The sequence below is a fragment of the Nannobrachium achirus genome (assembly GCF_963921795.1).
Source record: "Nannobrachium achirus genome assembly, chromosome: 21".
Classification (NCBI taxonomy): domain Eukaryota; kingdom Metazoa; phylum Chordata; class Actinopteri; order Myctophiformes; family Myctophidae; genus Nannobrachium; species Nannobrachium achirus.
In genome coordinates this window covers 40,812,424-40,829,632 of record NC_137828.1, presented here as the reverse complement: position 1 = coordinate 40,829,632, position 17,209 = coordinate 40,812,424, and the positions used below count along the sequence as shown (strand labels likewise).

At 42.0% G+C, this 17,209-nt stretch overlaps 1 protein-coding gene across 1 annotated transcript in view; it reads left to right on the top strand.

Annotated features, from left to right (window-relative positions):
- The window catches only part of mettl4 (methyltransferase 4, N6-adenosine), a 36,649-nt gene extending 32,085 nt beyond the window's left edge, over positions 1-4,564 (top strand). The window contains exon 9 of the mRNA XM_080752257.1: positions 4,042-4,564. Within this exon, the coding sequence (XP_080608383.1) occupies positions 4,042-4,133 (92 nt within the window). The 3' untranslated portion in view covers positions 4,134-4,564. The remainder of the gene's footprint in view (positions 1-4,041) is intronic.
- The last annotated feature ends 12,645 nt before the right edge of the window (positions 4,565-17,209 follow it).

The window sequence follows — 17,209 nt, the reverse complement described above, 5'->3', positions numbered from 1 at the left end:
GGGGCAATGGTGGCGGAGATATGAGTTGGGGAAAAGTGTAGGGTGGTCATTTGGTCATTTTTGCACTTTTTGGTGGAGGTGGAAGATATGAGTTGGGGAAAAGTGTGACGTGACGGACAGACTGACTGACTGACTGACAGACTGACAGACAGCCGGTGGAGGTTTTGGCAGTAACTGAGACCTGACGGTCGCAATCATTTTGGGGGTCCTTGAGATGAAAAAGTTTGAGCACCACTGATATAACAACATGAGTTTTTCAGAAAACTGTTAAGATTTAGAATACTTTTTTTCCCTAATGGTTTACAATTAAATGTGTCAGGTGCACCGTGCAGTATAGCCTTACACAACAATGGTCCAAAGTTTGGTTTGCAAAAATCTTCATACCTTTTTGAATTGTGAATCTCTGTCAGTAGTAACACACTTGGGAGAGTTGAGTTGTAGTATAACTATCTTCCAATCTCTCATGGCAAGCAAAGGTCATTGGTGTTCCAAAGTGTCACCGGGCTGAGGTGATGAGAAGTCCAGACCACTCTGACTCTCTGTGATTCTTCACTGTCTCTACTGACCGAAAACTCACCCCAACTAATAGATGCACTGCCAAACAAGATTCAAGATTGCTTTCGGTTGATTTGTCACAGAAGAAATAGAGAGTCAAATATGATTGGTAAAATGTGGAGATCCAGTTCAGAACCGGTGATCCACCCGATATTCCCATAATATGGGCATCATGCCCTTTTAATTATATTTGGGGCCCACTTGCAGTATCCCCACAGACCATCAGTGTGACCCAGCCCACAGGTTGGGAGTCGCAGGCTGCCCTACTAGATAGAGACTGACGGAGCATTCACTCAGTAAACTCCTTACGGGTTTACTTTTTAAACTTTAAAAGTTACACTCAGGAGGATTTGACGGTGTGTACTTTCCTGTTGCTCAGACCCAGTCTTCCACAGTCAGTCAGTCAGTCAGTCAGTCAGTCTCTTTATGAGTGAACTCTCTCTAAACTAAGAGTCCTCAGAGAGTATAGCTGAAATGATGGCGTGTCAACACTGTCCCGTATGACTCACTGAACACTGTGTGTCCCTGTGTCCCTGCCTGTCACTGGGCTGTCACTCTCTCTCTGGCTGCATAGGCTCCTTGGCAGCAGGCATATCGTCGATGTCAAGCTGAAACCTCATACAGTATCTCCTTCCGTGTTTTAACTTTTCGTGTTTTTCGTAAATTAACACTTGATCATACAATTTAGGTATTTAGCTGACTTTAGTGTTAATCCAGTTATAGTAAGCAAGCATCATAGGTACCAAGAATCAGTCTATACAGTATTAAAATAATCTGTCCATTGAAACTATACACACTACCGTATAGGATGCCAGGTCCAAGAATGAATCTGACATCTGTCTACATACAGTAACATGATATCTAAATGATTATTTATCATACTACAGCATCACACAACAGTAGCAGATCTGCTAGCAGACTTTAGTGTTAATCCAGAGTGATTCATAGTAAGCAAGGTAAACCCGAGCATCTTGGGTAAACCAAGAACCAGTCTAAACAGTATTAAAAGGGGGTGCCCGCTGGCCTAGTGGTCCAGGCGCATACAGGCTAATGCAGCCTGACAGTGTGTCACGGGTTCGAGTCCCGACGACATTTGCTGTGTGTCACTCCCCATCTCTCTCTCCCTGTTTCCTGTCCTATCTTCACTGTAATACTATCAATAAAGGCAGAAAAGCCAAAAAATATATCTTAAGAAAATAAGAAATAAACACTATTAAAATAATCTGTACATTGAAACTATACAAACTAGGATGCCAGGTCTGAATTTGGCATCTGTCTACATAACACAATATCTAAATGGTTATTTATCATACTACAGCATCACACAAAAGTAGCAGAGCTGCAAACTTGTTTTGAGCTTGTCGACCTGCTACTTTTGGTATTTTTTTCATTTGAATCCTGGAAAGTAACAGTTTTTTTGGACATAATAAAATAACGTTATACCTCCCCCCCAGTTGTGTCATTAACACTCAACTTCCGAATTCCTATTTCACCCTGTGAACCGTTCTGCTAGACACATCTCTGAGTATAAAACACTGTATTTTCTATTTATACAGTATATATATATATGCCGCCACAATACAGTACCTCACACGCAATTCTCCAGAATCTTTTATTTAACATTACGGCATGTGACATCGGTCATAAATTGATGTTAAAGCAAAAGTCAATCTCTCAGCTTGGAACCTCAACAAGGTAGCATCTTTAATAGTTCCCTTTACTGGCAGACAGGAGTGATTTAGGCCAGTGGTTTGGTTTGGTTTATGGGCCAAGTCCTCTGGCCTGACCCCAAGGGCAGAGTAATTACAGACGTGTTGAGAAACGGATATGCTTCAACTGCCTGAAATACTATGTTGTATATCTGCTAGTGGTGTAAAAAAAAAAGTACTAAAATGTTTTACTTAAGTAAAAGTTATCAATATCACCAAGTAGAAATACTCCATTACAAGTAAAAGTCCAGAATTCAAAATGTAGTAAAAGTACAAAGGTATTGGCATCAACATATATTTAAAGTACTGAATGTCCTATACTCATTATGCAGAATGTCCCATTGCAATTATTTCACTGTTTTCATATAATTGTAGTGGAGTAAAAAGCACAATATTTGCCTCTGAGATGTAGTGGAGTAGAAGAAAAAGTATAGAAAATGCTCCAGTAAAGTAAAAGAGTACCTCAAATTGTACTCAAGTACAGTACTTGAGTACTTAGTTACTTTACACCACTGGCTAAAGAAAATATTCCCTTCTAGACACAGTTTAGTGCCAGATTTGCGAACTGACTGGAGCAACGAGAGGAGGGGGTGGGTGATATAGACAGAGACATACAAGTCCGACCAAACAAAGAAAGGCTTCATTTGGCATGACAAGCAGCCACAGGGCACACCAATGATGCACATGCAAAATAATTCTCTTTACGGGTTCATTTGTACACTCTCAGAGCCAAATGAACACTTAGAATTTTACTGTTCAGTGGGAGGGAAGCAAAAAAAGAGTGTCTAAGTGTAATATGTGTGTTAATAAAAGCAGTGTGGGTGGGGGGCGGGGCAGGATGCTTTGGCGGCAATTTGTGTCGCTGATCTAATGATGCAGTCTGGGGAAATGTAAGACTTCCTCTTTGCATGCCTTTAGGGCTTGTTTTGGAGAAAGTGAGCTGTTTTGCTTCTGTGTGGTATAGGATAATCTGCTGAAAAACCAGCCCCCTTAGGAGGAGTTATGTGCGCTGACAAATATCACCCTCCCCGCTCCGGCTTCCCTCCCCAGAACACATAACAGGCCAATTGTGTCATTCGTATTCACGATATTCCTGGCCATTCTATGGAGGCTGCCATTTTCCTTTTACAGAGGGCGCTGGAGCATTTTTAAACATCTTTTCACTTCCTCCCAAGTCGAAGAACAAGAGATCCCAAGGAAGTGACAGGGAATTGTCTGTTGCCAGAAATTGCCAGAGACAAGCGGCCAGGTCTATGAATAATAAGCCCAATAGAATTAACTAGGTTCAGTTTTACTACTTTACATTTACATTTGAAAATAGCAGATCAGCAAGCTCACAATGTGTCACATTGTGACACATTGTGAGCTTGTATATTTGCTATTTAAAAAATATAGAGGAAAGAAAAAACGAAAATAATTTGAATATTTTTGAAACATTTTAACAACACAAATCTGTGTGGCGGTCCCTGGCACCACATATTTTCAGATGGGGGTCTGCGACTGTGGACAAATCTGTTAATCTGGGGTCCTTGATATGAAAAGATTTGGGAACCACTGGTTTAAAGAATATTAGAAAGTAAGCCCAATAAACAACGACACCAACGACACCAGGGTTAGGGTTAGGTATAACCCTTATTATTATAAGCAGACATATTACCCTTATTATAAGCAGACATGGCAACACCGGTTCATTCAGAGCCAAGAGCCCAGAGCGCCTCTACTGACACTTTAATGCAAGGACACAGGAAACCAAATGATGTTTTTTATTTTCTTTCAGGATATGAACAGGAAGCCGGGGGCGGGGCCAGGAATATCGTGAATAGACGCCCGAAAAAAGCCGGATGCACCGCAGTGGATTGGAACCATTAAACAGTGGGGTACAGGTACACTGCCCCACCCGAGCAGCGCCTCTCTCCAACATTTTCATGTTCAGATGGTATCAAATCTTGGTATCCAAACGCAGTCCGACTCGGTCCAATATTGTGAGTGAATTACTTCCTGCAGCTCTGGTGCATGTGCAGCCGTCATGTTTGTGTACAAATAATTGGTCTATACCGTTGAAGATGAACCATATTCATCTTTACAAAGAAATTGGACCTCTGCTACATAATGGAAACTCACAAAGTGCGTGAAGATAGGCATACAGGTTAATGGAGAATGTTTGGCTCCCATGCACCTACACTGTAGGAATACCTACAGTACAGTAGGAGTACATGCATGCACAAGGGAGACACTATGACATGACAGGAATATAGTCCATGCCTGGATATACAAATTAATCACATTAAATATATTCATACTGTATAGAGTAAATATTGCATATATAATGGTTTACTTCACACTTTTCTTTCTTTTCGTTCAGTATCCTTTTATATATATGTATTAATCTCCAGTGTAGTCCAACGTTTTGCTCACATAGTTTCATTAAGTCAGTAAGCATGCTGTAATTAAATTTTCACTTGGCCCTGCCAGTCAAAGTGCAACATAAGAAGAAATTAGTGAGAACTAGAAGCAGTGCAGGTCAGGTATGTTATTGTGGCCTCCTGGTGGCGCTATAATAGGCCAATGTGAAAAGGGTGCCATGATGACTGTGGCCTTTCACAGTGATCGGACGCTGGATGCATGATTTGAGGAATTTTGTTCCAAAAATGAGTTTTGCTAAAGTTGACCTGCTGGTGGCGCTATAATAGGCCAATGTGAAAATGGTGGCATTTGTTCCTTGACCTAGTGGGAACGCAAGCTGCGTTCATGATTTGAGGCATTTTGTTCAAAACGGACCAATCCTGCAAACTTGGAAGCCAATGTTAAACAATTAGGATTGAATATGAAATATCGGATCCGTCTTGATCACATTGGTCTTATGACTCTTTTAGAGATACTGTGTACTAATTTGCGTGATTTCTTTAATATATCTGAAGGAGTTATAGCAAAAAATATGTTTTACATAAGTCGGCCTCCTGGTGACGCTATAAAAGGCAGATGTGGAAATTTCAGGCGGAAAGGTTTTTCCTTGGCCTCTGGGAAGTGTGCATACAAAGTTTTACACTGATCGGAGGAGTTATAGGTAAAAACACAAATCGGCTTGTTCTAGACCAAACCTGCCAACTCCAAAGTCAGAGAATTGACCCCTTATGATCAAAAGGTACCCATCCGGTAAATGTAGCTTGGGGTTAAACTTTGGTCCACAGTGGAGGAGAACTCCTTCTAACGCTATGGACCAGAGCTAAGGTAAACTGTGATCCCAGAACAGAGTTGCAAACTGTACTTTTGCATGCTAACCTTTTCTGTTGTCAGTATTTCAATTAGCGCAGGAAAGGAAATGACAGGACTGGCATTATTAATTGGACTGAAGGCCAACATTGTAAATGTTAGTCAGAGCAGAGACATGCTGCTTTGGGCTGAAAATGCTTTGATATTGCTTACACACACTTGCTGTGGTGGTGGTCTCCCCTTTCTCTCTGTTTTAACACATTCAGTCAATGCTGAGATTGATGTTCATGTGCTAGCAGAGGAATACCCAAGAGACTCATCCGTAAGTGTTCCTTAATGACTACAGGCCTGCCCCATCACTAAGGAAAGGGTAGGAGGGATGTCACACTGATAATGGAGAATAATTAAATGAACACTATTACCTAATAATCACAGCCCAGTTGGATGGCTTATGGGAGGGGCGGGCCATGGGCCCGACATGTCAACACCTTAATCTTGTGAAAGGTGCAACTTCCTTTCTCTTTTCATATTTTCAGACTTGTCGTCTCTTTGTGCTCCAGAGCTGCACACAATAAGCCCTAAACCTTGCTGTCCTGAAATGTCCTTCTTCATACTCTGGGTGCAGTGGCCATGCATTAATGCTTAGCTAATTGGTCCATCCATCAGTGACCTTCTGCTTGTTGCCTGTGACCCCAAACCGGTCATCATTGCCACACGATTGCCACAGCTGGGTCTTGGCAGCAGAAAATAAAAATAAAAAACGGAACACGTGAATAATATTATCTTTATCACACAGCCATGGTGACAGAAGAAATTGTAAATTGAAATGGTTCATGGAATGCTGCATCCATCCACATCAGTCTTCATTCCTGGAGGCTAATGAAAGCAGAAATCTGTATAGTAAAATCTCTATAAATAATAATAACACATGAATAAATACAACATTAATAGCACACAAAAGGCATCTGTATTTTATTTTTCTCTAAGGATTAGAAATTGTATTTGCCCATTCATTGAATCATGTGGAAATTGATGATCGTATGGCTACTTTAAGACTAGCTTAGTCTTAGAGAGTATGAAAAGAAAACATTAACTCTGATGAATCCCAGTTTGGTATTACAGTAAATATAAATATTAGGTGCCTTATAATTAGACTGGAATGAATGTGGCCAATAGAAGTTGTTTGCCTCAGGCTGCAGGAACTCTCTGATGATAATGTTTAAATTGAACAGACAGAGGCATTCCGAAACACTTCATTTTCATATCGGTTTGCAAATTGCATTTCCTCTTATGCAAAAGATGTCCAAACAAGAAAAGGGCTAACCTACATCATCACATTATTACAGAGCCTAGAGGAAAACACTGTGGCCTTGCGTGGGATTTAATAAAAAATTTGTAGAAATTATAATAAATCTCAAATGTGGCACTCAGTAGAATTTTACGCATTTCGTCTGAGCAGAGAAGAACAACAGATTTGCCCAAAACTCATTCACAAAGGCCAGTGTCAAACCTCAAATGTTCGGAATGACCCTTTGTAAATGAAATTCCATCAAGGTATAAATTCCCCATGACAACATGACTTAGCAGCCTCTAAAGAAGAAGATTCTTGAAACGGATGTATGCAGTGATGGGAGTTAGCAGCATGGCTGAGAGGCCCTATGGAGAGAGCTGTGTCTTGTTGCCCTACTTATGATGTCAGGGCCATTCTGAGAACTACTCAATCAATCTGCAACCAGAAAAAAAAAAAAGAGGTGTGCAGGGGTGAATGAAACATGGAGGGGTGGGTGGGTGTGTATTTTTATCCTGAGGCCTGATTTACCTTGCCCTCTGTTGAAACACATGCAGAGGAGCTTTGTCTCCGTTGCGGCGTGAAGCTCTGGAAATAGGCCATTTTCTTCATCTCAACACATCCATGGAGAAATGAGCTGCACTGGACCAAACACAACAGTGTTGCCAGATTGTGTGCGAGAGAAATAAGCAATTAGGTCTTTGAAAACAAGCCCAAAAGAAGAGACAATTAATGGGCCACATGAGCACCTACAGTATGCTGCAGCTATTTGAAAATCAACCTTGATTTTTTTTTTATATATATATATATATATATATATTTAAAAACATTTTAACAACACATCTGCGGGGGGTCCCTGGCACAATATAAATATATATATTTTTTTTTGAGAATCACTGGTTTAAAAAAACATATAGGAAACTAGCCCAAATAAGCAACTACACTTTTATTTAGAAACAAGACACAAAAGAAATGCAACAAGCCCAAAGTCGCCTATAATAAGCAGTGTTGCAGTGTATGGCAACTCTGGACTAATAGTCTCTCTCTCTCTCTCTCTCACACACACACGCACGCACGCGCGCGCGCACACACACACACACACACACACACACACACACACACACACACACACACACACACACACACACACACACACACACACACCTACCTTCCATCAGCCTCCTGGAGAGTAGGATAGGTGGAACACTCGGAGGGGGTAGCAGTGGAAAGAAGATCTCATCAGAATAGCTGCTCTCTCTCGTGGGACCTGAGACCTGACGCAGGTGATGTTTGTGCCTGGAGGCAGTTAAGCATTTATTTATAGAAAGGCTCATTTATATATTTCGAGGGTATCCCTTTGATGGGCAAGGATGCCTCTAAAAGCTACATCATCAGGGGGGAAAAGGGCATCACATGTCAAATGAGCGCTAGCCAGAAATTCCACCCTACTGCATAGCAATAGCATCTCTGTCGGTGGAATGTCCAAAACCGTTACTTTTCAGGATTCAAATTCAAAAGCCTGAAGATCTACAAGCTCAAAATGTGACGCTTCGTGCCGCATTTTGAGCTTGTGGATCTTCTACTGTTGATGCTTTTGTTTGGCTGAAAGCCATGGAATCATTAGACATGAGGTGTTTCCAGTATCCTACTGCTAATTAGATGCCAAGGCGGGTAAAGTCAGGAATGGATGGGTGCTCCCCAAAACTTTAAACTTAAACCTTTTTTTTTTCTCCTCACAGGGGATAAGGCTGAAGTCCAAATATGGACCAAACACTCTATACTAGTAACTAGTTCTATCAGAACATAGACCCATTTTGTTATTATTTGAATTAAATCAGTAAGTCACTTACTCTACATTTAAATATAAAGTCTGAGGCCTGTGTCTTCAAAGATCATTGAAAATGTTTTTTTTTTCTTTTTTTCTTTTTACAATAGCAGATCTATTTTCTAAAACCTTTTTGAACACTTCCTATTTTATTTATGTTATATTCATGTTTAAAATCATTTTACCCTACCTTTAAAGTGGTTAAACAAACCTTTTTACTGTTGATTTTGCTGTGTGTAGGCAGCTATAAACCAGCGGACTCTCTCATACACTTCACTATAAAGTGTATACCACAACATCGGGGCGACAGGGCTTGGTAGGGGGTTGTTTCTGACATTTGACTGTAGCACCATGGGAGATCCGGATGCATTGCTTTGATGGAACGGTGGATGTCAGGGCAGAATATCACTCTGAGAAAGCATACACCAGGGTGTGTGGGGACCTGTTTGTGAGTAGGGGGTATTCCACCTTCGTCATCCAAACGTGAGTACAGTGGTGGAATAAGTACTCAAATTTTTTACTTAAGTAAAAGTATTTCTATGCATTTGTTGTATTACCTCATGTTTTCTTGCTTACTGCTAAATGCCTAAATTGTATCAATACTGTAACGCTCAGGAGGCATCCATACTAAATGCCACATAAGCTGGCTTCTTTCCAAGTGTAGGTGCAGCGGTTCTAGTCTCTCTCGTGTGACTGGACTTCTCATCCTATCTCTAAGGGAGATGCCAGCCACCGTCTGAGAAAATTCATTTCGGCCATCGTATTCTTTCGGTCATGACCCACACTTCATGGCCATATAGGTGAGAGTAGGAACCAAGATTACTCGGGGACTGCCCATAAGTTCGAAGGTTCATTAGTCTGAAGGTTCATTAGTCCGAATTTAGTTAGGGTTACTGAGGTTAAGGTTAGGGTTAGAGTTAGGCATAGTATTCTTAACAAATTCGGACTAATGAACCTTCGGACCAATGCCATGGCACCGATTACTCGTTAGACAGAGAGCTGTGCCTGCTGGCTCAACTCTCTTTTCGTCACAACAGTGCGATTCAGCGACTGCAATAGCGCTCCTGCTGCCCAGATTCTTCCCCTTTCTCTCATTCGTGACCAAGACCCCGAGATACTTAAACTCCTTCACCTGGAGCAAAGTCTCATTCCCTAATTGGAGTTCACAATCCATTGGTTCCCCTACTGAGAACCATGGCCTCAGATTTAGAGATGCTGATCCTCATTCCAGCTGCTGCACACTCTACTGCGAACCGATCCAGTGAGAGCTGAAGGTCTCAGGCCGATGATGCCATCTAGGACCACGTCTTCCGCAAAAGCAATGAAGCAACCTTTAGCTCAACGGAATGTATACCTTCTCTGCCACGACTTTGCCTTGAGATCCTGTCCATGAATATCACAAACAGGATTGGTGATAAGGCGCAACCCTGGTGGAAGGTGGAGGCCAACCCCCACCGGAAAAGAATCCGACTTACTACCACGGCACACAGCTCTCGCTTTGGGCATACAGAGATTGGATGGCCCTCAACAAAGTCTCCCTCACAGTCACACCATATTCCCGCAGCACCTCCCACAGAACCTCCTGGGAGACCCGATATGCCTTCTCCAAATCTACAAAACACATGTAGACAGTAATTCTTGTCCCACGGCTAAGAACAAGTAAAAGTCTGGTCAAATTGACTTGTGTAAAAGTACAAAAGTATTGGCATCAAAATAGTCTTAAAGTACCAAAAGTATAAAGTGCTCATTATACAGAATATCCCATTTCAAGTTTTGTTATAGCAGATGTACAAGCTCACAACGTGTCACATAGCAATGCATTGTGAGCTTGTAGATCATATGTTTTCAAATAGCCGAAATGCATACGGCTAGAGTGTTTTGTAATAATAATCCAAATCTACAAAGTAATTAGTAAGTAAAGTTTTCATATAATTGCAGGGGAGTAAAAAATACAATATTTGCCTCTGAGAAGTAGTGGAGTGGAAGTAAAAGTACTGAAAATTGTTAAGTAACGTTTTCATATAATTGCAGGGGAGTAAAAAATACAATATTTGCCTCTGAGAAGTAGTGGAGTGGAAGTAAAAGTACTGAAAATTGTTAATACCTCAAAATAGCAACAAAAAAACCTACTTGGTTTGTGTCTCATGGGAGGGCTGTGGGCAGTTCAGAAACCTGAAACCCTGCAATTTTTATTGTGAAGGACCATTATATGAAGATAGGTTGAAAAGTGGTGAAGTCGTCCTTTAAGTACAGTACTTGAGTATACAGTAAACTATGTACTTAGTTACACCACTGAGTATAAAAGGTTATCCGTCTCCCAGGAGTTCTCAATACTCTGATCAATTTACCGAAAGTCCTGAAAGGTGAGCACGGCAATATGTAAAAGGAGGCAGTCAATAAAAGCTGGCTTATCGCCGGCTCACCGCCAACGCTAGGTCTCATCAAACGATCACAACTTTATTAAATCCCAGAAAGCCCTGACAGACCAATAACCTTTTGACAATTTAATTGCATCATGATAGGCGGCTCGTAGCCAGATGAGTGTCACAGTGGAGAGACAATAAGCCTGTCTGTTATGATGGCAGTAAAAAGAACATTAGATCATTAGACCGCATTTTATGACCGTGACAGTGAGGTGACAAGTTGATTAATATAAATACAATGTAATTACTTGTTTCCCTCCTTAAACCCTGTAAATAGGTGTGAACATGAGACCTGTTGACTCACTCTGAAGTCTGACTTATATTTTGTTTTAAAACGGTGTCGTGCCCTGGAAATAGCAGATCTACAAATTCACAATAATGCTCATACAACGCATTTTGAGCTTGTAGGGTGAGTTTGTAAATGTATTGTTTTGACACCATCCTGTTTGTAAAGAACAACACAGTTCAGTCATTTGTACATTTCATAACAAAGTTGTAGTAAGCCTATAGGGCAGGGTCCTATCTCCTGTTTCTGTAGCGTGAGGAAGCTGGATGTACAAGTACTTACCCCAAATCCAACCCCTGATGCTGAGTGCCAAGCAGGGAGGCACTGGGTCCCATTTTTCAGTGTCTTTGATATGACCTGGCCGGTGATTGAACCCTGACCTCCCAGTCTCAGGGTGTACACTCTAACCACAAGGCCACTGAGCTGTTATTTCTCAACAAACGGTTGGTAAATGTTTCCCATCACAAGATAGGGAATAACAAGTTCATACTATAGGTATGTAAGCCATGCTGGCTTGTGGTGGACATTGTTGTCAAAATAAAAAATTTGCCACAGACATTCAAAATGAACAGACAATAATATGATCAGACAAAGAGATACCATAGTCCTGAAGGACCATCTGTAACTCTGAGAGTGTACAAATGGAACCAAATGGTGGTCCTTGCAAATAAAACTTTTGAGAACCACTTGTACTAGTAGTGGACTGGATAATATGCCATAGAATTGTAGTAAATTAAGCATATTCTGAAGAAATCCTGGAGATTTAGTAATATGTTGTTATGATCAAAATAAGAACATTGTAATTGTGCAAAGAAATTGCCACGGACAAGGCCAGATGTACAGACATATTGACCCCACCATTATACTAATGGGGCACATGCTGGTCAAAATCAATGTTGTGTATTAGATTAGAATACATACTGTAGTAGCCTACCAGAAACTGGTGTCCGGGTCATAGCCTGAAAAAGTTGGGAACCTTTGCTCTACCCCTCTGACCTGCGAGTCCAGATGCATTAAAGCTTTTGTGGAGCTTCGGTGTCTTCGACCTTGAAACCTATTTGAAGATGGCATTGGCCAGTTGGCCACTGTGAAGCCATCTCGCCTTGTGTCAGCTATATCTTGGAGAGTGTCACCTCACCTGCACCCACCACCATGTGGCCCTGTAAAAAGGTTTCCTATTCTTCCAGTCAATAAGATGAGGTCACACATGCCTCCTCGGAGATAATTGGGTATTAGACCAAAATGTGAGTGACATTGACACCCATTGCATGGGTGAAATTGTCTCTATCTCCTCTCCCCTTCTCCTATTCCCCCTTTTCACTCTTCCTTTTGTCCCCATTTTTTCTAGTCTCGCGTTGCCAGACTCATCACGCAGTGTGATGAGTCTGGCAACGCGAGGCTACATTTCTCCCTTTCTCTCTCCCTCTTCATCTCTGCCTCTTGTCTCATCTCTCTCTCTCTCTCTCTGTCTCTCCGGTGCCTAACACCTATGTCAATGTCGACGTGAAAATGTAGAAGATTTTCACCTAATGACAAAATAGGGCATTGTGTAGATGTATGGTAGAGTGTTAATACAATATACAGTAACTGACACATCTGCAGAGGATGGTTTCCCATTTCCTGGTCTACTCCTTTGAGAAATGCAGATGTGTGTGTGTGTGTGTGTGTGTGTGTGTGTGTGTGTGTGTGTGTGTGTGTGTGTGTGTGTGTGTGTGTGTGTGTGTGTGTGTGTGTGTGTGTGTGTGTGTGTGTGTGCGTGCGTGTCAAAGGGAGAAGAGGTGACAGAAATACACTTTATTATTCATTCACACATGAAATTCTCAACAGATTGTGTTCAGCGAGCGGGGCGGGGAAACATCCATTTACAGAGGAAGAGAGAGAGAGAGAACACTGTCTCTTTGATTGCCGCCCCATGGTGGGGTCCAGTATGTTTGTGTTGTGCGTGCGTGCGTGTGTACGTGTTTGTGTACGTGCGCGCGTGCGTGCGTGCGTGTGTGTGTGTGTGTGAGTGCATATTCTGTCAAGCAGAGAGTGTGATGCCAGATCTGTCAGTCATCCGCTTATCTCTTTGGGCCTATTGTTCACAACTAGTTCACATGCTCACAACTAATATTGATATATTTTTGTATCTTCATAGTTGGTCCACACTAATGACATCAGTAGGCATTTCCAACTAACCTTTGTGGAAAATACAGGTTTAACTGGACCAAACCATTACACAACACAGTTGCAGGTGCAAGCCATAAGGCGCGTTTATTCACAGTTTTGTTTACAGAGTGAAAGACGCGGTGCAAATGTCAAACAAAACGTCACACAACAGGGTTGTTCTCATAATACAGCTAGTATGACTGTACAGTGTTAGTTCTGCTGTGATATTACCAGGGTTTTTACTCCAGTTTTTACTCCAGTTATTACTGCACTTTTTACAGACGGATAAAAGGGCAGGGGCTCAAGCCCCCTTTGATATCTATGTGTGCACGTGCCCAGGAGAGCGTATCAGTGGCTCTGTGATTTGAGCAGCAAAGAGCTGCAGGGTGTGATGTTGTTCTGTGGAGTTCTGTGGCCGCACCACGCTGTCACACACATCAAACAGCCAGGTGTCGTCATCAGGTTACCGGCAGCAGGAGACAGGAACAGGTAGAGCCTAGAGGTGACCAGTGACTCAAAGCATACAGTAACACAACACCCCCATTGTCTTGTTTGTTTGTGGCTCTGCCGCCCCGTATGACCTCTGGCATCATTTTCTGCACAAGCACGTGCATACACACACACACACACACACACACACACTCTGTGTGACGTATCATGTGCATGTGGTTAATTTTGGGTGTAGTTGTAAGTGGATTGGCAAGACTGCATTTTCACTCTCAGAGTTAATTAACACAGATAATTCTACCATGGGCACCTTTTTTGAGGGGGGTGGGGGGTAGATCTTTTTCTGCCTTTATTCATAGTGTATAGAGCAACTAAGTCATGACTCGCTCATCCCCCGGTTCCACGGAAGTAATTTCTCTATGGAGAATAACATTGAGTCATCTTAAAATCGTCTCATTTAAGCATTGCGGTCCAAAAATAAACAAACGGTCTTAGCGATATTGTCGGCGAGGTGGCTCTGTATGGTTTATGATAGTCAGTCACTCATATTTGATACAGTCTGTTTCTGGTGAAAATGTAACTAATTCGGCGACAGTAACATTAACGTTTTCTCACCATCAGTTGATTCTTCATATCCATATGGGTCAAACTGCTGAGATAATTGTTTATAATTGGAACACAGTTCTTATGTGACGCAATATGAAAAAGGTCAGAGGGGGTTCCACACTACGCGCGGCACCGCCTCCTAGCAATTCATTTTCAATGAGAGGCGGGCGGCTATTTTGGCGGCGAGGCGAGCGGGCGCGGTCCCGTGAAATCCCCCGCGACCGTGCTCGTTTGTGCATGCGTACGCTGGCGGTGAGAGATGGATTGTCTTTGTGAAATACCGCACAGCGTTTACTCACTGAGCGAGTGTGTTTGTGTCTCACCGCGGTGCGGCCACCGCTGATCCTAGCGGCAGCCCCGACGGGCCGGCAACCGCCTGTAGTGTGGAGGGCACCCTATATGGGAATTCAGTATGGGGGAAGGAAACCGCGAACCAGGTAGGTTGTGTAAATTACGTCACACTTCACTGCTCTATAGTGGAGATGGACAGGAAACAGGGAGAGAGATGGGGAGAGACTTGCATCAAAGATCATCGGGAACGGGACTTGGACGCACAATGTTCTGTCAGGCTACATTAGAGCCCAAGTTCCCAGACCAGCGACCCAGGCCAGAATCAATCAAATGTTTTATTATCATGATTCACCAGGTGTGGTTCCAGGCTTAAAATAATGAATATAAATATTTTGGGAAATCTCTATTAGTCAAGCCCCTGCCAGAGCTGAGAAGCTTGGACCAGAATATGATTCGGTTTACGCCTGTACATCAGCCACAGCTGCGTCACAAAATTTACATGGAAATGGAAGTATAATTTTTGATTAGTGAGGTACCCACTGCCTTGAGTGACTATTTTTAATCGTACCGAGTGTCATATTGGACTCATCCCAAAGATTGATTGGTTGAAGACTATTAGAAGATTACATAGGAAAAGGTACAGTTTCATGACAGTGCAGTTCACTGGTACAAGGTCAACTAAAAGGAGATCCTAGTATGCTTTTCAGCTTATTTTACTAATGATGCATCACATGCCAAAACAGGTTAGCCTACATTTGTTTCTGAGGAGTGGACTTAACAATGCCCAAAATTGTAAAACTGTAACCAAATAAATAAAAATAAAAAAATCCGAAATTGCTTAACCAGAAAATAAGTTATTTAAATCAGGGGGAACCATAGAGATAAAATAGTCTTTCTTTTATACCCATATTGGTAAGAAAGTCTGGCAGGGTCTACAAATCATTACATGTTATAAATCTAAAATGAATGAATGTTGCTAGTTTGCTACAGATGTTTTTTCTTTTTTGAACCGTTTCTTTTTTTTTCGGACAATATCTACTGCATAGTACTGTGTTCTATCCGTCATTCAATGTTATATGAGATACATAAAGGTTTCCTGTGTAAATAAGCCGAAAAGCTTACTAGGATCTCCTTTTAGTTCACCTTGTAGTGAACTGTACTGTCATGAAACTGTACCTTTTCCTATGCAAACTTCTGATAAAGTCTTCAATCAATCAATTCTGCCTTTTTCTTTTGGTAACTTTGTTACTGTTCATTATGCACCACAACAAGTAGAGGCAGTTGATAAAGTCACAAGTTCACTAGTTAGTGATAACTAGATGAGGTTAAGAAGTTTTTACATCTCATTGTCAAATCCCAGGGTACAGGTGGCACTGGCTCTGAGGTCCTGGCTCCTTTCCAAAGTCTGCTTAAGCATTCACTGGGACACACGGGCAATCCCTGACCTGTGGGAAAGGTCTTTAATTGTATCTGTGCCAAAAAAAAAAACAAAAAAAAACAATAGGCCCAAAGAGATAAATGACCTATTACCCTTTTCCCTAACCTCAGTATGAAGTGTTTTGAGAACAACTCCTTACTGAGGTAGCGGGTGGTGAGGATGTGCTGTAAATTTTAACACAATTATCAAGTTCGCCAGAAATTGCAGAATCACTGAGACATTAAATGTCAAAGAATGTCGGACTGTAGGTTGATGAAAAATAATCAGCCTTGCAGAATCGGAATCAGAATCAGCTTTATTGTCACATCACAGGTTTACAGAAGTAAAGAAGTGGGTGAAATGTGTTTTTGTGCATCGTACCCATCGTATGGTTATTTTCCATTAGAAGAAAGGAAGGAAAGAAGAGTTGGGGGGCAGGCGCAAGGGGGTAAAGGAGATCAAACAAGAAAAATCAAACCTCGGTTCGAAATGGAGCGGTGAATCTGTGTGTGTGTGTGTGTGTGTGTGTGTGTGTGTGTGTGTGTGTGTGTGTGTGTGTGTGTGTGTGTGTGTGTGTGTGTGTGTGTGTGTGTGTTTGTGCCTGCACAACAGCGCCCCTCCTTTAACTTGTGTGGCCACTCAAGGTATTGCCAGGCTACAGACATACCCAGCCAGCCAGCCAGCCAGCCAGCCACATAGCCAGCCAGCCACAGACATACCTGTCTATTGGGAGCGCTTTCACCGCTCCAAAAACAAGTACAAAATATCTACTGTACATATTTACATGGTACCTGAGATAAAATATAAAAGGTGCATGAGCATACTGCAGCAGCAGATGTGCATGATATACCGTACAGTAGGCCGTACGGTAGGTGTAGTTAAAGGCATACTTTGATCTGTGTCCCTCCCCAATAACGAGCACAGAACACGGCAGATGACGTCATTTTGTCGGGAAACATGGCCATGTCACAGTTCAACTGAAAACATACAGTATTTAGAATGTT